Genomic DNA, 13,414 nt, shown 5'->3' with positions numbered 1-13,414 from the left:
AAATCCATTGTATCCAATTTGGGAGACAGAACGGGGCTTCCTGCATGCTGGCCAAGCACTGTGCCAGTAAAGCCAATCCTCAGGCATAAATTTTGGTTTGATTTGGTTTTGGGTTTTTTTTTTGGATTTTATTTATTTATTTATTAAAGATTTCTGTCTCTTCCCCGCCACCTCCTCCCATTTCCCTCCCCCTCTCCCAATCAAGTCCCCCTCCCTCGTCAGCCCATAGAGCTATCAGGGTTCCCTGCCCAGTGGGAAGTCCAAGGACCACCCACCTCCATCCAGGTCTAGTAAGGTGAGCATCCAAACTGCCTAGGCTCCCATAAAGCTAGTACGTGCAGTAGGATCAAAAACCCACTGCCATTGTTCTTGAGTTCTCAGTAGTCCTCATTGTCCGCTGGGTTTGGGTTTTTGACACTGGGTCTAGTGTGGTCCAGACTGACTTTGAATTGTTAGTATAGCCTTAAACCCTTGATCCTTCATCCTCCACCTCCCATAACTTGCTTGTTCACACACATTTATTACTTTTCCTTTCTTGTCTTTACTCTTAATCCTGATTTCTTCTGAATCAATTCCAGAACATAGTATATGTAAATTATTATCTCAATACCTGTTTCCCTGAAGCTCAGATACATCAGATAAGAACTGGGATCTTGACCAGTAAGTACTCCTTTAAAGACCAGTGAGAATGGCCATTATTCACTGCTAGTAAAGGACCCTGTAATGTAGGAGGGTCTTTATTTATCTGTTGTTTCATTGGTTGATTAATAAAGAAAACTGCTTGGCCTGATAGGTCAGAACATAGGTAGGCGGGGAAGACAGAGCAGAATGCTGGGAGGAAAAAGGCAATGAGACACACACCATAGCTCTGCAAGATGGACGCAGGTTAAGATCCTTTCCGGTAAGCCACCACCTCATGGTGCTACACTCATTAATAGAAATGGGTTAATCAAGATGTGAGAGTTAGCCAGTTAGAGGCTAGAGCTAGTGGGCCAAGTAGTGTTTAAAAGAATACAATTTGTGTGTTGTTATTTCAGGTGTAAAGCTAACCATGCGGGGGCCAGTCAGGATGAAAAGCAGCCTGCAGCTCTTCCTCACTACAAACCCTGAACAAAACACAAGTGAATGGAAAGCTGTCCCATATTCCTGATCTAAGGAACTGAGAGTATTTTTTAAGTGTTTGCATTTTGTTTGCTGCTGGTTCATTTTTATTGCTGTTTTCGTTGTTGTGTTTCCATAATTCCAGGTGGGCACGGTGGCCTGCCTAGGATTCCAGGCATAGAAAGTGAATACAGGGGATCCCCAGAGCAAGCCCTATTGGTAAGCTCTAGGTTTGATTGAGAGACCCTATGTGTGTTGTATGCATCTATGTGTGCAGGTATTTGTGCCCTTGTGTGCACATCTGGAGGAGAAAAATTTATCTTCCTATTTCATTCTCTAAACCATCATCATCATCATCATCTTGAGACAGGGTCTTATTTTGTAGTCCTGGAAGGCCTGGAACTCATTATATAAACCAGATTGGTCTCAGATTCAAAGACATCTGCCTGTCTCTGTCTTCCGGGTGCCAGCATTAAAGGTGTATGCTACTATTCCTTGACAGTCAAATCTTTTTAAAATTATATTTATTCTCTCTCTCTCTCTCTCTCTCTCTCTCTCTCTCTCTCTCTCTCTCTCTCTCTCTCTCTCTCTCTCTCTCTGCATGTACCATGATGCACACACAGAGGTCAGAGGGCAATTTTCAACAGTTGGTTCCTTTTTTCCATCACATGCGTCCCAGTGATTGAATTCAGGTCATCAATCTTGGTGGTAAGTGTCTTTACTCACTGAACCACCTTGCCAGTCCTAGTAAAATCAAATCTTTATTTTAAAAACCTTCAATAAAAACCATGTCCTCCTTCCACCAGGACTACGAACACTATACATGAATTCACCAGGTTCCATGAAGGCAAAGGCGCCAAGAGCTGTGTTCAAGGGTCTTTCGGCTAAAAGTCCAGTAGAGTCACAGATGCTTCTGAGCTTTCAATAGAGAAATGTATCTCTGCACCCACTTGGCCTGTGGTTGGACACAGACTTTCTGACCTCGTTTTGTAGTGAATCTGTAGGAAAGAGATAAGAAGTGATTGTCAACGTCCCTGGCTTTCACGGAAGAGGAGGGTGAGTTAGTATAACTTAGCGGTCTCCCCATTCAACACAACTGTGACACTTCGTTCCTGTCCCATCTTCTGCTGATCCTGCTTCTCTTTCCATTTCCCATGGAATCTACACGCTCTCAGGCCTGCAGACCCCAGGAATCATGTTTCAGAAAGTCTAGTTGCCAGGCAGGAATCTATATTGTGACCCTAGCTTTCCTTTAAACGTAACAACTTTATTGAGACATAGTTCACACACTCTATGAAGCACACATTTGGTATGATTAGGTATGATGATAATATAGCTTAGCTGTAGAGCTCCTGCCTGGAATCCCCCAGTGAGGGGCTGGGGTGTGGCTCAGTGGTAGAGCCCCTGCCTAGAATCCCCCAGTGAGGGGCTTTGATGGAGGGTGGCTCAGTGGTAGTATGTTTGCCTACCATATAGAAAGCCCTAACTTCAATTCCCAGTAAGGTAAATAAACAAATAAACTTAAAACGTGAGTACTTGTTGGTTAATAGACTGCAGCATATTCCTAGACTAGAGAACTACAGCCCAAACAGTTTTAATCTTTCGTGTGTGTGTGTGTGTGTGTGTGTGTGTGTGTGTAGAAGTATGATCCAGAGCTTCATAATATTAAATAAATGCTCTACCACTGAGTTACACTACAGCCCGGCCTGATGAATTTTAGAGGGCAGAAAGGAACCCCATATGAGCATGCCACTTCATTCCTTTTTTATATGTACTTTTAAGTGAAATGCTATTTATTTGTTGTGGAAGGGGGAAGACATTTACTACAGTGCATATATGGACGTCAGAGGACTGTTTGCAGGGAGTTGGCTTTCTCTCTCCATCACAGAGAGCTAGGAGAGAAAACTCAAATGATTAGGTTTGGTTGCCACCAGTTCATAATTCCTTTTTTTTTTTTAAAAAAAGACAAGGTCTTACTATGTAGCCCCAAAAGGCCTCAAATTCATGATTCTTCCACCCCAGCTTCCTGACCGCTGGGATTAAAAGTTACACCACCGTGTTCTCCTGGTGCTTTTATACCCCGCTCTCAAAGCATGGCCTGTTCTATGGTCTGGAAGTCAGGATCTAACTCTCTCAGAGACACATGTGTTTCTGCAGAGAGAGGGCTCTAACCTATCTTGGTGGTTAGTTTTTATTTTAAACTTAAAATCTAAACTCATCTAGGAAGGAGTCTCAATGGAATATTATCTAGATTAAGTTGGCCTGTGGGCGTGTCTGGGTTGGGGCTATCTTGAGTATATCCATTGAAATGGGAAGACTTGTCCACTGTGGGAGGCACCATTCTTTAGACAGAGGACTCTGAACTGCGTAAGAGAGGGGAAATCAGCTGAGCTCTGTTGTGCAAGCATCAGTTCACTGTTCTTTGCTCTTGACTGTGAATATAATGATGACTAGCTGACTCGCTGCTGCAAGATTTCGCTACCTTGTCTTTCCAGCAGTGATGGACTGTTTCTTAGCCTGAGCTGTCAATCTGAAAAACCTCAACTAAAGAATTATCTCAATAAGATCGGTCTATGGCCACATCTGTAAACAATTGTTTTCATTAATGATTGATGTGGGAGAACCCAGCCAACTATTGGTGGTGTCATTCCCTAGGCAGCAGGTTCGTTAGGCAGGTGGGCCTGGACTATTATTAGAAAGCAGAGACCATGACCACGGAGCAAACCCAGCAAACAGTGTTCTTTCATATTCTGCCTCAAGATCTGACTTCCCTCCGTGATGGGGTGTGATTCGAAATAAACCCTCTCCTCCCCACGTTGCTTTTTTTTGTTGTTGTTGTTGAGACAGTATTTCTCTGTAGCTTTGGAGCCTGTCCTGGAACTAGCCCTTGTAGACCAGGCTGGCCTTGAACTCACAGAGATTCCCCCTGCCTCTGCCAAAGGCATGCACCACCACCGCCCGGTCCCAAGTTACTTTTGGTCATGGTATTTATCATAGCCACAGAAAGCCAGCTAGAACAGAGTGTTACCTGGAATTTCTCCCTTAAGTTGCTTTCATCCAGGTATTTTATCCCAGACATAAGAAACAAAACTGAGATACTTGTGTCCCAGGTTTCCAGCCTGGTGTCCAGTCTGTCACTGTGGATGTCCACCCAGTCCCTGCCCACTGATGTGGCTGATGCAGCAGCGCCTAACACTCACATCACGACCTTTTGGAGACAGCTGTCTTTGACGAGCTCGTACGAGTACACCCAGTTCCACGGGAGCATCTTGTGGTTGAAATCGAGGCAGCAGGGCACGGATGAGCCACTCCCACCTAAGAGACCCAAAGGAGAGATGACCTTGAGGCTGTCCTTCATAGGAGGAGCTTCCGGGGCGAAAGGGGGAGGGGTACCAGCTACGTACCACTGGCAGCTCCAAGGTGGACACTGAGGAAGAAGGCCAGGAGAACAATGGAACTCAAAGAGAAGGTCTTCATGGTCGATTGGCCTGGGCTCTTCATAGACGTCTCCTGAGTTCCTTTTGTCTTGTCTTCTATGAGGCTGTGTAGTACCTGAAGAACATTCCAGGGAATTTTATGGTTGGAAACAGAGAGAAAGGGAGGCCAGAAGAGGCATTGGATCCCCAGGACTTAGAATTACAGTTAGTTGTAAGCCACCAACATGGCTCCTAAAACACAAATTCGGATCCTCTGAGAGAGTAAATGCTCTTAACTGTTGACTCATCTTTCTAACCTCTTCACCTTAGTTTTTCGTTTTGTTTTTTGGTTGTTTTTTTTGTTATTGTTGTTGTTGTTTGGTTTTTTGAGACAGAGTTTCTGTGTGTAAACACCCTAGATGTTTTGGAATCCATTTGTAGACCAGGCTAGCCACAAACTCACAGAGATCCACCTGCCTCTGCCTCCCGAGTGCTGGGAATGAAGGTGTGTGCCATTGCCACCTAGTTTTTACTTTATTTTTAAAGATAAAGTCTATTTATGTAGCCCAAATTTGTGATCCTCCTGCCTTAGCGTCCTGAGGGGCTTCCAGTGTTCATTACCAAATATATTTTGGGAAAGGATATTATAAACCATTTAACTCTTTAAATAAATAGTTTATTTAAAATTTTTGTACATATTTGTGGAGAGGTGGTATGTGCTTAGGAGCACAGGCACCTGTGGAGACTAGAAGAAAGTCTGGGTCTCCTGAAGTCCTGAGCCACCCAAAGTGGGTACTGGGAACTGAACTTGGGTCCTCTGCAAGAGCAGTTCTTCCTATTAATCAGTGAGCCATCTTTCCATGCCCAGAGTCAACCCTTTTCAAACCACCTCCCTTCTAGTCATCTGGGTGATTTTGATGACTTCCAATAACAGGGAGCTCATTACCTGATCCATCCCAGCTCAGGATAGCTATACATGTAACCATATTCTTGTTTTTTTTTAATTAATTTATTTATTTGTTTATTTATTTATTTATTATGTATACATTCTCAGTATTCTGTCTGCATGTATGCCTGCAGGCCAGAAGAGGGCACTAGATCTCATTACAGATGGTTGTGAGCCACCATGTGGTTGACTGGGAATTGAACTCAGGACCTTTGGAAGAGCAGGCAGTGCTCTTAACTGCTGAGCCATCTCTCCAGCCCCCATAACCATATTCTTAAATTCTTCTAAAAACTCAGCTAGGTTCAGGCAAACCCCTCTAATCCCAGCACTCTGGAGGCAGAGGTAGGCAGATCTCAGAGTCTGAGCCCAGTCTGCTCTTTAAAAAATAATCTTCCAGGGGCTGGAGAGATGGCTCACTGGTTAAGAGCACTGGCTGCTCTTGCAGCAGACCCAGGTTCAATTCCCAGCAACCACGTGGCAGCTCACAACTGTCTGTAACTCCAGTTCCAGGGGATCCGACACCCTCAAACAGATATACACACAGCCAAAACAGCAATGCACATAAAAAATAAAACCTCTAAAAATCTGATTAATGTATAGGTTCTGTCTATGGCTGTCCTATGGTTAGTGATCATTGTGTTACTTTTATGAGTCAGAATCCCTCCAAGTAGTGGGCGAGTCCATCAAAGGGTTTCTGCAGGAATCTATCTTCTCAGCCCTGTGCACAATGCTATGACCAGGACTTTGAGGCTGTCCTTTTCTCTTTCATTATTCTTAGTTTTGGTCCAGATCCAACCCCAAGCCTGAGCATATCCATCGTGTTAGCTCCCTGGGTCCTGTTCCATTCCCAGTTGCCTCTCCCCTATGTTTAAATTCCCCGCTCCATACCCTCCAGGTTGCTGGCTGGGATCTGGCTACATTTGTATGGATGTCCCGGAGCCCTCCATCTGGGATGTTTCCCAAGGTCTGGTCAGCCATTTGAACTTCTGCTGCCATGGATACCCTTCTAAAATTCTTCTGTTGTCATGGTCACAGGGATGGAACAGACTGGCTCACTTGTCCAGGCTTCCTTCCTTATGTCCCTTGGATCATAGACTGGTGTGTTTCAATCCCTCAAATTCAAATATTGAAGCAATAACTCTTCAGTGTATCTATGTTTGGAAATAAGAACTTTAAAGACAGGGGCTCACTATATAGCCCTGGCTAGCCTAGAACTTACTACATAGACCAAGTTGGCATCAAACTCACAGAGATCTATCCACCGCCTCTGCCTCCCGAGTACTGGGATTAAAGGTGTGCCCCACCATGCCTGGCTACTTTTATTTTTATTATTTTAAATTATGTGTATGTGTACATCTTTGTGTGTGTGCATATGAGTGTAGTTGCCTATCGTGGCCAGAAGAGAGAGTCAGGTCCTCCGGAGCTGGAGTTATAGAAAGTTCTAAGATGGGTTCTGGGAGCTGAATTTGGGTCTTCTGGAAGAACAGTAGGTTCTTAACCATAACCTAGAATATCAAAAAGCAAAGACAGGAGAGGAAATGGATCCCCGCTGTGATCTGGAAGGCTCCACTCTCCATTAACCTTCTTCCTCCAGTTAGGCTTTCCCTCCCTCCCAAAGGCTTCTCAGATCTCCCCAAACCACCATCAGCCAGATATTCAAACACTTGTGCCTGGGTGGGGAGAGTGCGGGGAGTGGGGGCGGGGGAGAACATCTTACTTTCAAAGCACAGCAGAGGAAAAGGCAGGTCAGTTCACAGGCTGGCTTTCTGAGTAGGTTTCCCCCAGGCTGTGTCCACAATGGCACTGTGGCTGAGTGAGGACACCGGAGCAATGGACAAATCACAGCTGGGTAGATAAGGCGAGCCACAGTGGAAGACCAGAAAACCATGTCCAAGCCTTCAAGAGCCCAAAAGGGGAAACACAAGTCCAGAGATTACAACATCCACAGCATAAAAGCACACTGCCAGTTGCCTAGGAGACATGCAACTGTTTTCATTAGATCACTCCTGTTCTGAGACACAATTTCCCAGGCAAATATGGCAGCCTGGCAATTCCCATGGCTTCCTGAGTATGTGAGTGTGTTCCACTGGCCTTGAAATTACTTAGGAGTTAGGACTGAGGATGTGGTTTGGTTGGTAAAGTGTTTGCCTAGAGTCTTAGTAGGGTTTCTATTGCTGTGATGAAACACTGTAGCCAAAAGCAAGTTGGGGAGGAAAGTGTATTTGGCTTACACTTCCACATTCGTCATCAAAGGAAGAAAGGGCAGGAACCTGGAGGCAGGAGCTGATGCAGAGGTCACGGAGAGTGCTGCTTACTGGCTTGCTCACTGTGACTCGCTCAGACTGCTTTTTTCTTAAAAAAAAAAAAAAAGGATTATTAGCTGGGCATGGTTGCACATGCCTTTAACTCCAGAACTTGGGAAGCAGAGGCTGGTGGTTCTCTGTGAGTTCAAGGCCACCCTGGTCTACAAAGTGAATTTCAGGACAACCAGGACTATTACATAGAGAAACTTATCTCAGGGAAAAAATTACTTATTTTTTTTCTGTAAATTGTTTTGTCTGCACGTATGTCTGTGTAGGGTGTTGGGTCCCTAGAAACTGGAGTTATAGACAGTTGTGAGCTGCCATGTGGATTCTGGGAATTGAACCTGGGTCCTTTGCAAGAGTATAAGAGTGACCAGTGCTCTTACCTACTGAACCATCTCTCCACCCCTCTCAGCCTGCTTTCCTATAAAACCCAGGACTACCAGCCCAGGAGTGACCCCACCGACAGTGGAATATGACAACCTTAATTTTACTTATTTATTTTTTTTAGCATTTATTACTTATTTTGTTTGCCTGTATGTGTGTCTGCATATATGTGTGCACCCATTTGTGTGAGTACACACAGAGGCCAGCAGGAGGCAACTGATGCCCTGGAGCTGGAGGTGAAGACAGAGCCACCTGAGGTGGATGCTGGGAACTGAACTCAGGTCCTCTGCAAGGGTGCCATGAGCTCTTAATCACTGAGGCATCATCTCTCCAGTCCCACCTAATTTTATTTTATTTTATTTTTTCTTTTTTTTGGATTTTCGAGACAGGGTTTCTCCATAGCTTTTGGTTCCTGTCCTGGAACTAGCTCTTGTAGACCAGGCTGGCTAATTTTATTTTTTAATTAATTTTTAATATATATTTTATTGATATTTATTGAGCTCTACATTTTTCTCTGCTCCCCTCCCTGCCTCTCCCCTTCTGCCTTCAACCCTCCCCTAAGGTCCCCATGCTCCCAATTTATACAGGAGATCTTGTCTTTTTTCTACTTTCTACTTCCCATGAAGATTATATAAGTCTCTCTTAGTGTCCTCGTTTTTCTCTAAGTTCTCTGGAATTGTGGTTTGTAGGCTGGCTTTCTTTGCTTTTTTTTTTTTTTTTTTTGGTTTTTCGAGACAGGGTTTCTCTGTGGTTTTGGAGCCTGTCCTGGAACTAGCTCTTGCAGACCAGGCTGGTCTCAAACTCACAGAGATCTGCCTACCTCCCAAGTGCTGGGATTAAAGGCGTGCGCCACCACCACTCGGCGTGGCTTTCTTTGCTTTATGTCTAAAAACCACCTATAAGTGAGTACATGTGATAATTATCTTTCTGGGTCTGGGTTACCTCACTCAAAATAATGTTTTCTAGTTCCATTCATTTTCCTGACAAATTCAAGCTGTCGTTATTTTTTTTCTGCTGCGTAGTACTGTTGGACTCTAGCGTCCAAACACCGAGAAGGAGTCGCCCCCAGAGACCATCTCATACACCATAGCCGATGTAAAAGCATGAGGATTTTATTAATTCTGTCATGACAGGGTCCCCCAGCATTCGGGAAGCTGAGGGACCTCGAATAGCTGGTACAGTCTACTTTTAAAGGGGCCACAGAAGCAAGGGAGGTTGTTCTTTGACTATTCTGATTGGCTTATTTAAAAGGGCTATTACCAATAATTGACTGGAGAGCTGTTGCCAGATCAAATGAGGTAAGAGGTCATTTTGACCCCGTTTCCCAGGGGACCGAACCAAAACATACGTATATGGGTAATTGTTCAGGAACTGAGTACGTGCGAGTGTAGCTGTTAGGTCCTTGGTTCCCAGGGGAGGAGGGGAAGCACTATGGCACAGAGGCTGAGAGGATTCAGAATTGTCAAAAATGGCTTCAGGATTGTACAGTACTCTGTTGTGTAAATGTACCACATTTTCCTTATCCATTCTTCGATTGAGGGGCATTTAGGTTATTTCCAGGTTCTTGCTATGACAAACAAAGCTGCTATGAACATTGTTGAGTACATATCTTTGTGGCATGATTGAGCATCCTTTGGATATATACCCAAAAGTGATATTACTGGGTCTTGAGAAAGGTTGTTTACTAATTTTCTGAGAAATCGCCACACTGACATCCAAAGGGGTTGTACCAGCTTGCATTCCCACCAGCAATGCAGAAGTGTTCCCTTTTCCCCACAACCTCTCCAGCATAAGTTGTCATCAGTGTTTTTGATCTTGGCCATTCTTACAGGTGTAAGATGGAATCTTAGAGTTGTTTTGATTTGCATTTCTCTGATGACTAAAGATGTTGAACATTTTCTTAAGTGTCTTTCAGCCATTTTAGATTCCTCTATTGAGAGTTCTCTATTTAGGTCTGTACTCCATTTTTTTTGTTGGATTATGTGATCTTTTGGTGTCCAATTTCTTGAGTTCTTTGTATATTTTGGAGATCAGCCCTCTGTCTGATGTGGGGTTGATGAAGATCTTTTCCCACTCTGTAGGCTGTTGTTTTGTCTTGCTGATCGTGTCCTTTGCTTTACAGAAGCTTTTCAGTTTCAGGAGGTCCCATTTATTAATTGTTTTTCTCATTGTCTGTGCTGCTGGTGTTCTATTTAGGAAGTGGTTCCCTGTGCCAGTGCGTTCAAGTGTATTTCCCATTTTCTCTTCTATAAGGTTCAGTGTGGCTGGCTTTGTGTTGAGGTCTTTGATCTATTTGGACTTGAGTTTTGTGCATGGTGATAGATAATGGGTCTATTTTCATTCTACATGTTGATATTCAGTTATGCCAGCACCACTTGTTAAATATGCTTTCTTTTTTCTATTTGATATTTTTGTTTCTTTATCAAATATCAGGTATTTGAAGATGTGTGGATTGATATCTGGGTCTTTTATTTTGTTCCATTGGTCCTCCTGTCTGTTCTTATGCCAGTACCAGGCTGTTTTCAGTACTGTAGCTCTGTAGTAGAGTTTGAAGTCAGGGATTGTGATGCCTTCAGAAATTCTTTTATTGTACAAGATTGTTTTGGCTATCCTGGGTTTTTGCTTTTCCAAATGAAGTTGAGAACTGTTCTTTCTAGGTCTTCGAAGAATTTTGCTGGGGTTTTGATAGGCACTAATTTTATTTTTAATTGGTGTTCAAAATGCTGGGTTTCTTACGACATTTTCATACATGAATGTCAGAGACCTGACTCACATTCACTCTGTTACCCTTTCTTACCTCATCCTGATCCCCTTCCCCGCCTTAAATAGCCCTAAGTATTTCCATGACATACGTGTATATACACTGTACTTCCATGACATATGTGTGCTGGCTGGTGTTGTGTGTCAGCTTTACACAAGCTAGAGTCACCAGAGGAAGGAACCACATTGTGGAAATGCCTCCATGAAATCCAGTTGTAAGGCGTTTTCTCATTTAGTGATCAATGGGGGAGGGCCCAGGTGGGGCCATCCCTGGGCTGCTGGTTCTGGCTTCTGTAAGAAAGCAGGCTGAGTAAGCCATGGGAAAAAGCCAGTAAGCAGCACCCCTCCATGGCCTCTGCCTCTGGGATCCTGCCCTGTCTGAGTTCCTGTCCTGACTTCCTTCAGGGATGAATAGCAATGCTGAAGTGTGAGCCTAATAAGCCCTTTCTTCCCTCCCTTGCTTTTTGCTCACGGTGCTTTGTTGCAGCAATAGAAACCCCAAACATCCATACGCATATGGATGTTTAAAAATAGGTTTCTTTGGGGGCTGAAGAGATGGCTCAGTGGTTAAGAGCATTGCCTGCTCTTCCAAAGGTCCTGAGTTCAATTCCCAGCAACCACATGGTGGCTCACAACCATCTGTAATGAGATCTGGTGCCCTCTTCTGGCCTGCAGATGTACACACAGACAGAATATTGTATACATAATAAATAAATAAATAAATATTTAAAAAAAATAGGTTTCTTTGAATAAAAGAAAACACATAAACTTTTCATCTGAGTCCCGCTGGTTTTGTTTTTCATGATCTTCAATTCTATCCACGTACTGGCTAGTTTTATGTCAACTTGACAGAAGCTAAAATCATCAGACAGGAAGGAGCCTCAGCTGAGAAAATACCTCCATGCGGTACAGATATAGGACATTTCCTTCCTTCCTTCCTTCCTTCCTTCCTTCCTTCCTTCCTTCCTCCCTCCCTCCCTCCCTCCCTCTCTTCCTTACTTCCTTTTTTTCTTTCTTTTTAATTTTTTTTTTTAAAGACCGTGTCTCTTTGTGTAGTCCTAGCTGTCCTGGAATTCACTCTAGACGAGGTTGGCCTTGAATTTAGAGCTAACCCTGCCTCTGCCCCCCAAGTGTTGGGATTAAAGGCTTGCACAACCACTGCTGGCCTGTAAGGCATTTTCTTAATTAGTGATCAATGGGGAGGGCCCAGTCCATGATGGGTGGTGCCATCCCTGAGCTGGTGGTCTTGGGTTCTTCTATAAGTAAGAAGGCTAAGCAAGCCATAACGAGCAAGCCAGTAAATAGCACCCCTCCATGGCCTCTGCATCAGCTCCTGCCTCCAGGTTCCTGCCTTGAGTGCCTGTCCTGACTTCCTTTGATGATGAAGCTTAAGCCTAGCAGACCCTTTTCCTCCCCAATGGTCTTTGGTCATGGTGTTTCATCCCAGCAATAGCCACCCTAACTAAGATAATTCATTTTCCCCAAAATGGCATCATTTCGTTCTTTATAGTTGAGGGGCTAGCGAGATGGCTCAGAAAGTAAAGGGGCTGCTGCCAGGCCTGACAATCTGAGTTTGATCCCTGAGACCTACACATTAGGAGAGAACCAACTTCTGCGAGCTGTCCTCTGACCTCCACATGTCAGTCAAGCTGAATGAAACCCTCTCTATATGGATGGGTATTTAAGTGATTTTTAAAGTTTTATTTTACTACTTTATGTGCATGGGTGTTTGGCTGCATGTATGTCTGTGTACCACGTGTGTGCCTGTGGAAGCCAGAAAAGGACGTCAGATAGCCCGGAACTGGGAGGACAGAAGCCTGAGGGCTGCCAGGTGTGGACACTGGGAACAGAGCTCGGGTCCTCTGGAAGAGCAGGAAGAGCTACCGACCTCTGAGCCAGCTCTCCAGCCCTGTGTAGTTTGCCTAGTACGAGCCGTTCTGATAAGAGCAAGCTGGAAACCCGCGGCTCTGACTTTCAGTTCCCTGGTGGCTACTAAATAAGGATAATGAGAACATTTCGTGTGTTTTCTGGCCACGTATACTTCTCCTTTTTAGAGTTGCCTTTTCAATTTATTTGCTTGGAACTTCCGTTTTTCTTATGGACGATTGGAAAAATCACTTTTCCCGGTTACGCAGCTGATACAGATCAGGGGCAGGCATAGAAACTGTAGCTCACTTCAGGAAGGGGTGGGGGGTTCCGTCTCTTCCTAGGAAATTGAGCTCTGCCTTCAGCTGCATCGCCTTCTTTTGGTCTTTGCTTTTGCTTTTATGTTCATTTATTGTATATATGGGCGTGCACATGTGTGAGCATGTGTGTGCACAAGAGCACATTCGTGTGGAGGCTAGACAGCATTTGGTGTCTTTCTCCGTCACTCTCCACCTATGTGTGTGTGTGTGTGTGTGTTACACTCCACCCATGTGTATGTGAGTGTGTGTGAGTGTGCGTTGCATGCCGTGAGCATGTGGGTGCATACACATGGACATGAAGATGCAGAGACCGGA

At 44.4% G+C, this 13,414-nt stretch overlaps 1 protein-coding gene across 1 annotated transcript; it reads right to left on the bottom strand.

Annotated features, from left to right (window-relative positions):
• Window positions 1–2,002: 2,002 nt before the first annotated feature.
• On the bottom strand, window positions 2,003–4,578 carry Ccl26 (C-C motif chemokine ligand 26). Its single transcript, XM_075957177.1, has 3 exons — window positions 4,506–4,578; window positions 4,302–4,416; window positions 2,003–2,099 (listed from the first exon to the last, which is right to left on the bottom strand). Exons 1-3 carry the CDS (start codon window positions 4,576–4,578, stop codon window positions 2,003–2,005), a joined length of 285 nt encoding a protein of 94 aa, XP_075813292.1.
• Between the last annotated feature and the right edge of the window lie 8,836 nt (window positions 4,579–13,414).

Source organism: Microtus pennsylvanicus, chromosome 1 (assembly GCF_037038515.1).
Source record: "Microtus pennsylvanicus isolate mMicPen1 chromosome 1, mMicPen1.hap1, whole genome shotgun sequence".
NCBI lineage: Eukaryota > Metazoa > Chordata > Mammalia > Rodentia > Cricetidae > Microtus > Microtus pennsylvanicus.
Note: the sequence above shows the minus strand (reverse complement) of the source record. Positions and strands in the feature narration are given on the sequence as shown.